This window comes from Poromitra crassiceps (genome assembly GCF_964638095.1).
Source record: "Poromitra crassiceps genome assembly, chromosome: 14".
Classification (NCBI taxonomy): domain Eukaryota; kingdom Metazoa; phylum Chordata; class Actinopteri; order Beryciformes; family Melamphaidae; genus Poromitra; species Poromitra crassiceps.
In genome coordinates this window covers 1,867,773-1,880,272 of record NC_139633.1, presented here as the reverse complement: position 1 = coordinate 1,880,272, position 12,500 = coordinate 1,867,773, and the positions used below count along the sequence as shown (strand labels likewise).

At 42.9% G+C, this 12,500-nt stretch overlaps 1 protein-coding gene across 1 annotated transcript in view; it reads right to left on the bottom strand.

Annotated features, from left to right (window-relative positions):
- The window catches only part of bean1 (brain expressed, associated with NEDD4, 1), a gene marked incomplete at both ends in the record, with an annotated part of 68,766 nt that overhangs the window by 7,507 nt on the left and 48,759 nt on the right, over positions 1-12,500 (bottom strand). The window contains 2 exons of the mRNA XM_083650807.1: positions 7,895-8,036; positions 10,119-10,322. Coding sequence (XP_083506933.1) covers positions 7,895-8,036; positions 10,119-10,322 — 346 coding nt within the window. The remainder of the gene's footprint in view (positions 1-7,894; positions 8,037-10,118; positions 10,323-12,500) is intronic.

Below are 12,500 nucleotides of genomic sequence, written 5' to 3'. Positions count from 1 at the left end.
TTACACTTCATTTCAGCAAGTTTCGAGATGTGATTCACAAGATTCGATTGGAACAAACGTGTCGATACCTGCCCTGAAAGCAGGTGTTATGTGTCTCTTGTTGCTGGCTACATCTTAATCTGAGTCTGCGTTAAAGGTATACTATACTATGCTACTATGCTATAACTATTTCAGTAAAAAAAAAAAATCTTTATCCGTATAGAAAAGTTTCCCCTCAAAAACATCAATTGTAACCCACTAAATACTGTTGCAGTGTGTTTGTGGTCAGACGCTGACCCCCTGCCTGATTTGGTGCTGTTTACATCTGTTTGGCTGTGGTCAGGATGAATTTGGGCAGGTACATCCCACATAGGGTGTATAGCCAGTCATAGCGATCAGCCAATAACATCACTCGCAGCGCAACAGCCCAGCCAATAGCATCGCTAAGATGAAAACAAGGAAATAGAGCGCCTTCACAGAACAGTTTATGAGCTGTTTGGACCTCATATTTAGACGGTTTCAAGGTATGTGTGTGTTTATTTGTGTTTTTATAACATAACTGCTGTGAAACTATCAGAAAATACCGTTTAATCCCTGCGTTTGAACGGTTTACCGGCGCTCTCTCTCTCCACATAAACACAACCTCGCTCGACCACATAAACACAGAACACAGCAAAACAATGACTACGTTTACATGCACACAATATTCCACTATTATTCGGAAAATAACAATATTCTGAATTTGATAAGGGTCATGTAAACAGCATATTCCAGTTGCATTTTCCAAATTTGCCCTTTTTCCGAATTTAGCATTTTCCGATTAAGACATCTGGGTTATTCCAGTATTATTCGGGTTTTAGGAGGATTCTTTGATCATGTATACAGCGCATTCGGAATATGCGTCTCAATCAGGGTTTTTACCGCAGTTTGCGGTCAACTGATGTGTGCTAGAAAGCACTAGAAGAGGCGATATAATCATCTCTCATTCTCTGGCATGCGAAAAGAAAAACCCACATTTCTGATCGGGAGGAGATGAGAAACATTGATTTAAAGAGAGATATTTAAAGAGAGAGCAGTGCCCACGGAAGTCCCAAATGCTTGCGAGCCTGCGAGGTAATAACGTAGGCTACTAGCCTACTTTGTATGAAAGACATGGATGTGCAAATATCGCAATGCCAAACTTTCCAGCAGCAAGCTCCTGAAATGGACCAATAATGCTGCTCTGTTTATTCTCAACAGAAAAACTAGCTACGGCTGCATGTAAACGGGAATATTAGTGGATTATTCATTTAGTCGGAATATTGTCATTTTCCGAATATGGGCAAAAAGCGTAATATTGTGTGCATGTAAACGTAGTCAATGTCCCATCACTAAAATACACACAGGGCGAAACGTCTCTCAACAGAAACACATTGCCACACTATTATATGGGCCAGAAGTGGTCGTTCAAGCACACAAGCCTTGGCTGTTCCAGGTCTGCTTCCTCACTTTCTGCACATGTGCAAGCGGGTGTGTTTACTATGGGAGAGTACACGTGTTACGGAGGAGAGGACATCAATATGTTTCAGATTTATTTTCAACACGGTTTTCAAGGTGAGTTAGAGTTCATAAAAAAAAGGAAAGGTTTTGGAGGATCAGGAGAAGTCAAGTCAGCCCATTGCAATTTGCATCGCCAGAATTCTCCACAAAATTCTCCACAAAAAGCCGCCGTGCCAAATGATGATCAGTGCGTGGTGCAGCCCGGTCACACTTGTGCACGCTGGTTTTGATGCGGTCACACTTGTGCACACTGGTTTTGATGCGGTCACACTTGTGCACACTGGTTTTGATGCGGTCACACTTGTGCACGCTGGTTTTGATGCGGTCACACTTGTGCACGCTGGTTTTGATGCGGTCACACTTGTGCACGCTGGTTTTGATGCGGTCACACTTGTGCACACTGGTTTTGATGCGGTCACACTTGTGCACACTGGTTTTGATGCGGTCACACTTGTGCACACTGGTTTTGATGCGGTCACACTTGTGCACGCTGGTTTTGATGCGGTCACACTTGTGCACACTGGTTTTGATGCCTGAGAGATTGTTCAGCTGTTTGGTGATAACTGTCTCTGCTGTTTGCTCAACTCAACCCAATCATGTGACCAGCATCAGCAGTGAGAAACTAGGGACACAAGGTGTGTGTGTGTGTGTGTGTGTGTGTGTGTGTGTGTGTGTGTGTGTGTGTGTGTGTGTGTGTGTGTGTGTGCGCGTGTGTGTGTGTGTGTGTGTGTGTGTGTGTGTGTGTGTGTGCCGATGTGTGCCCAGTTCTCCCTGAGCGGAAGCACAAGCTTTCACAGTCTCCACAGGTGAGCTGCTGATCCGTGAGTGTGTTTTTCTGTTTGAGTGACCGTGTGTGTGTGTGTGTGTGTGTGTGTGTGTGTGTGTGTGTGTGTGTGTGTGTGTGTGAGAGAGAGAGAGAGTGTGTGTGTGTGTGTGTGTGTGTGCGTGCGTGTGTGTGTGTGTGCGTGCGCGCGTGCGTGCTTGCGCGCGTGTGTGTGCGTGTATCATTCTCAGTAGGTGAGCTGTTGATCTGATTCTCTGAGTCTCCCTCAACCATCTGTGGCCCACACACACACGCATGCATGTGTGCACCCATACACGCGCGCACACACACACACACACACACACACACACACACACACACTGCAGGGTCATCACATGACTGCAACTACCTGCTTGTTGACAGCGTACCAAAACAACAACTTGCTAGCATTATGGTAAACAAAATGTGTGATGTGTGTACTGTATTATCTAACCTATAGTATTAGTTGATTCAGCTCATGTGACTATGGGTGTTTAACTGATTGATGGTAGGGTGATCAACACCCACCCCCCTCCCCCCCCCCTGCTGCCTGGCCGTGGCTCCACCCCCTCTACCAATCTGGGCAGAGTTGTAGACTAGCTTCCCCTCCCCCCCGAACAGGCACCCCAACCGACTAGGAGGCACTAGTGCAGCGACCAGGACACATACCCCACCGGCTTCCCACCCGCAGACACGCCCAATTGTGCCTGTATGGACGCACGACCAAGCCGGAGGCGGAAGTATCACGGGGGCTCGAACCTGCCACTCTCGTGTTGGTAGGCAGGGCATCTACCGCTACCCAATACCCGGACGCCGCAGGGCGCTCGGCACCTTTGATAGGTGTCGCTCAACAGAAATGACCACACCTGGAGAATTTTGTTATATCACGTACACCGTCATATTTTGTCACGCAATGTGATTGGCTAGTGAGTCACATCGCATCGCCATGGAGATTTTATTTTTCACTGAACAGAATGAACTTATTGATAATTTTGGTCTGTAACTTTTCATCCTTATTGTTTACTAGTCTAGTTCCTCATTAAAGTCTAGCTTAGCTCGTGGCAAATATGCAGGGCATGGTTGAACGACTGGCAGAACAAGACCGCATAGAGAGACACTGCGGAGGGCGTCATCATTCAGAAACCACGGCCAAAACGGGGGAAAACACAAACTCCCGTCCAATCCTGGCGTTCTCCTATGTCGCGTGCATGGTCGGGTGTTGCACAAAAAGATCGTATATACGGAAGATGAACACTCCAACTTACTTCATTGACAGCAACATCCACATTTTTCTTCTCGCCAATTCTCAATGGCTTCCTTGTTTTGCTCAGGAGTACAAAACTTTAACTGGCGATTTTGTACATTTGTTGTCTGCGCAGCCCACCACACAACAGCTTTTAGCCATGTTTAATTCAAGGAATATGACGCTGGTGTGTGGAAATGAACGGAGCTTTTCCCCCGTGATGGGTGTGGCCTATTTCATACAGTGTCTCTATCGACACACACCTGCATGATTCTTCAATGAGAGAATACAAAGATGAGCAGATGGCATTAACACCGTGGAGATTGTGATCCACAGCATGTTGGACTGAAAAACGTCAGCGGAAAACGTTTGTCAAAATAGAAATGACAAAACGTCGCATGTCTCTTTATTTTCTATGAGAGACACTTATCAAACGTGTTGAGCGTCCTGCCACCAATCAGCCTGAAGGGAGAGCAAAATGGAAGGAGAGAGATCTGCTCTGATTCTGGGACACAAGCCTGCACACACAACACACACACGCGCGTGCGCACACACACACGCATGCACGCAAGCACGTGTGTGTGTGTGTGTGTGTGTGTGAATTATTAAAGCTGCCAATTAGACCAGCTGACATTTAGATCACAAACACCATGACATTTGCCTTTAGGAGTGTCTCTCTCTCTCTCTCTCTCTCTCTCTCTTGCACACCCACCCGTCCGTCCGCATGCATGCACACACACACACACACACACGCGCGAACACACACACACACACACACACACACACACACACACACACACACACACACTCACACCCCTTCACTCTGTAGCTCACCTTGTTTCTCTCACTCACACAGTACTCTCACATTTTGTGTATAAACACACACACGCGCGCACGCACATGCACACACACACGCGCGCACACACACACACACACACACACACACACACACATTTTAATTTCTTTATTTGGATTTTCTATTAACTCATTGAGTGCCAATGACGACTTTAGTCGTCAATTGCGTTTTTTGACGGTGGAACGTGTATCAAAGCCAGATCCATCTCCTGTGAAAGTATGGTGGCTGTTGAATGTGTAAAAGCTATTTTAGGGACCCATTAGGTGTAGGGATGGGCATTTCTAGCAAAAACACTATTCGAAATTCGCTGGCCAAAGTCGACTTTTAATCGAAATTCGAAAATAAATAAAAAAATGTAAAAAAAAAATGGTGAGTGAAATGTTGCATTGTCTCCCCTGATTCTAAGTCTAAGGCTTTATTAATTAATAGAAAAAGCTTCTGCTGTGGATTTTTAGCTCAAACAAGCATTGCACCCAGGGCCGATTCTAGGGGCGGGCAGGGGTGGGCAATGCCCACCCAAAAATTAATCTTGCCCACCCAAAAAAATAAAACTAAAAAAAAATCTCCCTTTTTGAATTCCAGGCGACCGCACTTAGGGTCGCGACCCGAAAGTTGGAGACCACTGGGTTAGTTAGTTTAGGGCACCTAACAGTAGTTATAGCTTTAATTTGATTTGAGAAATAAGCTCATCCAATGAAAATAAATATTATGGAGTTGATTATTTTAAACTGGATGAAGTATTTTTATTTATTTTTAGGGTAAGTCAATCTGCTTTCAAAGTAGTTTTCTTTGTCACTTTTCAGTTTGAGTTTGAATAAGACTAAACGTCTTGGAAATATAGCAATAGTTTTGTAAATACCGTAGTTAGTTTGTACAGTTTGCTAATCATTTTGACAATAATAATGTAAACATTGGCCTGTCACCTGAGTGAAAGTTCCTACTTACAGTTTGGTGACACAAAACAGAATGGTGACTCCTACTGGAACAATTTGGTTCAGTGTTTATGCCTGTGTTGCTGTCTGTTGTAGTGTAAAACGACTACAGGGAGAGCAGGTGGTTACATGAAAGTGAGTGAGAAAAGGAGAAGATACTGAATCATGACATCACAACAGTATAATCCTAATGTTAATTTAAAATTAAATATTCTTGGATGAAAGTCCAAAAAACGTCAAATTTTCTTCGGCGCTGCCCTTGCAGGCAGCACCGAGAGTCCATTCCTACCTAAAAGTACTTCCAGCGCCACTGAATATAATGCAATTTAATCCCCATCCCCGAACCCACAACCTCTGGCAACCTACCGCCAAAGTTGCCCCCTACCAGCCCACCCTAGTGTGGCAGTCTAGATACGGGCCTGATTGCACCACTGAAGTAAAGAACATGTTACATGACATTGACATTTTTGAAAATAAAAAACAGTTTTGACAATCATGAGTGGTTCATTAAATATTTAGTAGGCTCAGGTCTGAGTGCCAAAGGGGATTTCATCCGCCATTCATTTTTCCATAAACCTTGCTTAAAATGCTTATAAAAATTGTTTTACTTGCTCAAACCAAGCGATTCGACTATACTTAGAATCAGGGGAGACAATGCAACATTTCACTCACAAAAAAAAATAAAAAAAAATCGAATTTCGACTTTCAATAATAAAAGTCGACCTTGATAATAACAACGATTATTCGAAAATTCGAAATTCGATGCCCATCCCTAATTAGGTGGCGACAGTGCTCTCCAGATTAGATAAAGGCCAGGAGAAAAGAGAGAAGAAGTCATGAGGAAACGGAAATCGCATCGATATGCATGAAGCATAACGTTAGCTGTGCCTGTGAACAGCAGTCAATCTGCTGACACCACGAGCTCCTCCGTCACGGCTGCAATAGCCCCTCCATATGATTTAGTTGCCGACACCAGCCTCTTTCTGAAAAGTTACATTATTCTCAGCTGGGAGCCGGGACAGGCTGTGAAAAAGCGGGGGGATGCAGCGCACTTTTCAGTGCAGACGGAGCAAAAGCAGAGCGAGAGCAAACGCAGCGACACTCAGAGTCGCGCAGAGACACTCCCGCGAAGGAAGAGGAGGAGGGGGGTGGGGCACGCAGGGAAGCGTACAACACACAACACCCACACAGCAGGCTCGATTGACAGAGACAGGCAAACAAGCTATCTGATGCCCACCAGCAGTAAATCAAGACCAGCAAGAAGGTGTAGGGTCTGTGCACGCAGGGGCCAGCGCTGCTGGTTGCAGCTAAAAAATATTATTTTGCCAAACAAAATTCCTTTGTTTTCACTGTTTTATTGAAGTAAATTATTTTTGAGGTGTCACATCAGAAAATATTATCTTCAGAGTCAGTCATGTGCTTGAAATGCTATATTTCAGAAAAGGCTCAATATCTCAGCTTCTAGATGGAAACGCCAATTTTTTCTGTTTTTGACCTATCTTCTCCGGCTGATAACTAAAGAACGGAAAATGATATCAATAAACTTTTTTTTGCTGCTGATACAATAGAGTCTCATCGTTCTTTGTGCATGTTCGGTGTTTACATAGTAATATCACACAATATTCTGTGGGCCTCGAGAAATCACTGAAAACGCTCTGAAACTCTGGCACTGGGAGCGTCCGTTCTCCAAAAGTGGCTGGCACTCAATGAGTTAAGGACATAATCACATCAAAATCCAAATGTATGTCAGGGTCAAAATGCAATGTAAAGAGAAACATGACCACAACATAAGCACACCCGCAAGCTACAAAACATTTATGGATAGAGGTCACACACACACACACACACACACACACACACACACACACACACACACACACACACACACACACACACACACACACACACACACACACACACACACACACACACACACACACACACACACACACACACACACGTACTAGGACATGAAGGGTACCAGAGTCCCTAATGAATGCATTTCCACAGCAGAGAGGGTCAAACAGAGAGTGGAGTGGAGGGGGCGGGGCTTCAGACCTACTTGTGTTGTTGCAGTGATTGGAGAGAACATTGTTATTCAATTGAATTCATTTGATGAATGACAGGCTCCACTTGAAAAGGTGGTCTGGGGAACGCTTTGGCGTGCCCGATGCTGAAACACTTACGAATGTGAACGCCAACCGTACCGAACCACGTAGACAACACACGGGCGAGGATGCACTCCAGGCGCAGTTGATGACGCAAGTGTACTCCGCAAGTGTTCCGTCCCGTTCCCGAGCGCAGAAGAAATGTTGTAATGTGAAAGCTGACCAGCGGGGGAGAGAGGGGAGGGGCAATCGTACTCGGGTACCCGCCTCTCTTCTACCTTTCTCTAACTGTACGCCAATCTTCCTCACTCTCTCTCTGTCACACGCACGCACGCACGCACGCACGCACGCAAACACACACACGCACGCACGCACGCGCACACACACACACACACACACACACACACACACACACACACACACACACACACTTACCGTGGGGGTGAGTCGGGATACATGTTGTTGGTCTGCGACAGAGTTTCTGTGTAGGAGTCAAAGTCTAAACCAGCAGGAAAGTCTTCCAGGCAGGTGGACCTCAGTTCACCCGCTGAGCCTCCGTAGGAAAATCCATCTGGACCTGAAGAAAGAGAGAAACATCAGGCTAGGATTGATTGGTTTGCTCGTCAATAAAGTAACTACTGAATTGTCTAACTATGCATGATAATATGTATGTGGTCCTATAAACTAACTGGTGTATTTCTGTTGACTTCAAGCAAAACCACCCATGGCTGAAGGAGCTTTCAGGCTTATCTATGGAAAAAAACGAATAGGTTGCAAAGGGAAGATCTAAGCGTTTCTGAAAATGCGGGGTTCATTTGTGGACTTCCCAAAGTTTGCAATTGCAATCGGTTAAAAACATGACATGACTAGTTTTTTCCATGACTAGGAGTGATAATTGATGTTCTTTGTGTGATTCAGGTTTCTCCTCTCCAGTGAAATTGTCTGTCTTCTCAACATCCATCATTTCAGGTGTCCATCATACTGTATCTCAGACACTCCAGCTCTGATTTGGATGAAACTTAACACTGTGTTGAAGCAAACACACCAGCATTTTAGCACTCAGCACTTTGCAGTCAGCTGAATTCAGACACTAGGCCTAAATCTTAGTGCAATAGAGCAATGTGCAATAACATACTTAGCACTTGAACTCCTACAAACAGGCGTCATGTCAAGGTCAAAGGTCAAAGGTCTTACGTTTATACTTTGGCTTTTTTATGCAACCTCTAACACTGTGTCAAACGCTTCTTAGGCCTTGGCCACACTGATCCGTGGTGTCTGTCCGTGTGCGTTCATTTCTCTGTTCACTTCCATTCATTTTCAATGACAGCTGTCCAACTGTCCGTGGAGTACTCAGAAGCGTACGTATCCAGAAAATTTGCATACGTTTTGATGGACAGAAAGTTGAAGAGGGATGAACTTTTTCTGGGTGGACGTATCGGATGGTCGGATGGTCGGATAGTCACTGTCCGTTTAGCCAATCAGAGTCGAGGTCTCGAGAGGAGGCGTTCCGAGATTTGTTTCAACTTTTCAAAGAAGATGGTGGCCGAGGCGGTGAAGGAGGCTATAATTAATGCTGTGTACACCATCCCGCTGTTGTACAACGTGATAGTCAGTGTCACCGTCTGATTTCACCATCTAATCTGGTCATTCGGTGGCATTTTATTGCCACATAAGTAACGTAGCGCACAGAGCTAACAGCTAGCTGACGCCAGCTTTCTTCTTCTCTCGGTTTATAGGCGGGTCGCTGACACCTTCAAGGTGCTTACCGCCACCTGCTGTACAAGTAGGTTACTTGTACATGCAACGGACATAAATCTATCCGTCTATCTGTTCTGTCCATTTTCTGACGGATCAGTGTGGCCAAGGCCTTAGGTTGTGTGATGTTCTGCAATGTTTGTTTTTTTAATGTGAAGCAGTAACTGTGTACTGTGCCCAAGACACATTTCCCCTCGAGGATCATAAAGTTTAACCTGAACCTGAATCGAAAAATTACACAGATAGTCCTGATGGAGGCGCTGTCATTAAAGATCAAAATGTCTAACTTGAGAGACCATAACAGCTGCACTACCAGTCCATCTTTGATGACACCTGACTGCGTCATCAGTGAGGGACAACACTGTTCATTTGTTTAGTCATTCACACAGATTATAAAATAAACAGTTAGTCAACCTCACCCTGTTCTTATTTGGTCAAGTTTTAGTCGACTAAGTCGGAGTATTTTAGTCTCATCTTAGTCAAAGAAAACCTTAACTATTGATTCTTTAGAATTTCCAAATTCATTGGAAAGATCTATGAATACAGTATGTTATTATGGCATGGTATTAAGGTTTGAAGGTGCAATACAGAGTGAGACACAGATTTAACTGTTTCATTTTGTTCTTCTTCTCTTCCTAATTTGCCCCTCTTTAACATTTTAGTCTAGTTTTTTATTTGTTGATGAAAACGTCACTAGATTTCCTCATTGTTTTTCTCATCACAACTTTGTTTTTATTTACTTAACGTCTAGTTTTCATCAGTGAAAATAGGTCGTCGACAAACATTTTTCGCCACTGCAGTCAATCAATCAATCAATCAATCAATCAATCAATCAATCAATCAATCAATCAGTTGGTTAGTTCATTCAAAGTACAACATGTAGAAAGTGCCTCCTCTCCCTCACCATAACTGGCCCGGAGGTGCGGGTTTCGCAGGCGGCTGTCCTTGCGCAGGCTGCCGATGATGATGGTGACGCAGGAGAGGAAGAGGACCAGGCCTATAACGATCCCAGCCACCACCAGAGGAGACACCAGGAGAGACGCCTCGCCACCCACCTCGCGCTCACTCCTGCAGTCTGGGTACTCCCCATGGCTCTGGTTGGAGCTCACTGCATTGACAGGGAGGGAAGAGTCATGCTGTGTGTGTGTGTGTGTGTGTGTGTGTGTGTGTGTGTGTGTGTGTGTGTGTGTGTGTGCGCGCGCGTGTGTGTGTGTGTGTGTGTGTGTCAAGTCAAGTGTGCAAAGGTTACTCCCCTCCATAAAGGAGGAGATCCTTTGGATGTTAACAATTATAGACCAATTTCTATTATTTGCAGTACTGCTAAAATATTTGAGAAGTTAATTTATAATCAATTATCACAGTATATTAATGCTCAAAATATTTTATCACCATTTCAGTCTGGTTTTCGTTCAAATTTTTCTACTACTACTGCCCTTGTAAAATTTACTAATGATGTAGTTTCTTCCCTAGACAAAGGTCATTTTACAGGGGCAATATTTATTGATTTAACTAAGGCTTTTGATTTGGTTGATCATTATCTTCTTCTGGATAAGCTTCATGGTATTGGTATTTCCCAACAGGCTTTATTTTGGTTTAATTCTTATCTTCATAATCGTCGTCAGTGTGTTTTCCTTAACCGTAATCAATCTGATTTTTTACTTGTTGATAAGGGGGTCCCTCAAGGATCTATTTTAGGACCTTTACTTTTTTCCATTTTCATTAATGATCTTCCAAAAATGTGTTCCAATTGTTTTGTTCAGTTATATGCAGATGATACAGTTATATATACATCTGATTCAGATATAACTAAAATTCAAAATTCTCTGCAAATGGAATTTTCTTTTGTTCAAAAATGGTTTTCAAATAACAATCTTGTACTTAACAAACAGAAATCTTGTAGTATGTTGTTTGGCACTAGCCATAGTCTTAATCATGCTGTATCTTCTCAATTAGCCATTCACTTTACTGATGGGTCTCCACTTACTAATGTCGACAAATTTAAATACTTGGGACTTTGGATTGATTCAGAATTTTCTTTTAGGCCTCATATTGATTTCATTAGAAATAAAATAAATGCTAGTCTTAGAATTCTATATCAATCATCTAATTGTTTTACTCTCAAAGTGAGAAAACGTATTGTTCAACAGCTTTTATTTCCCATTATTGATTATGGGGATATCATTTATCAGAATACCTCAGATACTCATCTGCAGTCTTTAAATGTAGTTTTTAATAATATTTGTAGATTTGTTCTGAGGTGTCCTTACCGCACACATCATTGCTTCATGTATGACTCACTTAACTGGCAACCACTTAACTCTAGGAGACATTTTCATTGGTTACTCTTTGTTTTCAAATGCATTCACTTTAACTATCCGTCATACCTAAAACAGCTTTTAGTTCCATTTAGATCATCTTATTCACTTAGGCATACTCAACAACCATTTTTTATTGTCCCTAAAATCTCTAAACAAATTGGGAGACGAGCTTTTAAATTCAAAGCACCATCAGACTGGAATAATTTGCCTGACTCATTTAGATCAATTACTTCTTTTCATATCTTCAAGACTTCATTGTTTGTTTTTCTTAAATCAAGTTGTTCTTGTTTTTGATTGTCTGTTATTCTATGTCTAGTATATGTCTATATAATATAGTCTATACTTAACTATGTGGGAAAGCCTCGTTTGTATTGATGTCTGTATAGATTAATTGATGCTTGGGATGGTGGGAGAGCATTTATGTGTGTATTTGTTAATTGTTTCGTTGAATGTTACCTTTGTTTTGTATTCCTGAAATGTTTCATGTATTGTGTTCGAGGACCCTCTCGTAAACGAGATGCTGCATCTCAAGGGGCTTATCCTCAGACAAAATAAAAATTTCGATATATATATAAGTCAAGTTTATTTGTATAGCACATTTCATACACAGAGGCAATTCAAAGTGCTTCACATAAAATGGTTGACAGGAAAATAAAAGAATAAAAGAAGAGAATAAAATGGACATTTAAAAGCATCACAACAAAACTTTAAAAAAGAGTATAAAAAGTGCATTAAGCAACAGGCGCAGCAGTTGCAAAAAGAGCTAAAAACTTTAGCTCATTGGGTTTGCATAATAGAATAAATCAATTTATCTATATTTAGTCCCCCGACATACTATATAAGAAACTGTGTGTGTGTGTGTGGGAGCAGCAGTGTCTCCTACAGGCCACGGAGAAGCCATCAGCGTGTGTGTGTGTGCAGTGGCGTAGGGCCCCAGTCATGACGGGCCCCCGTGCAAGCAATTTTGA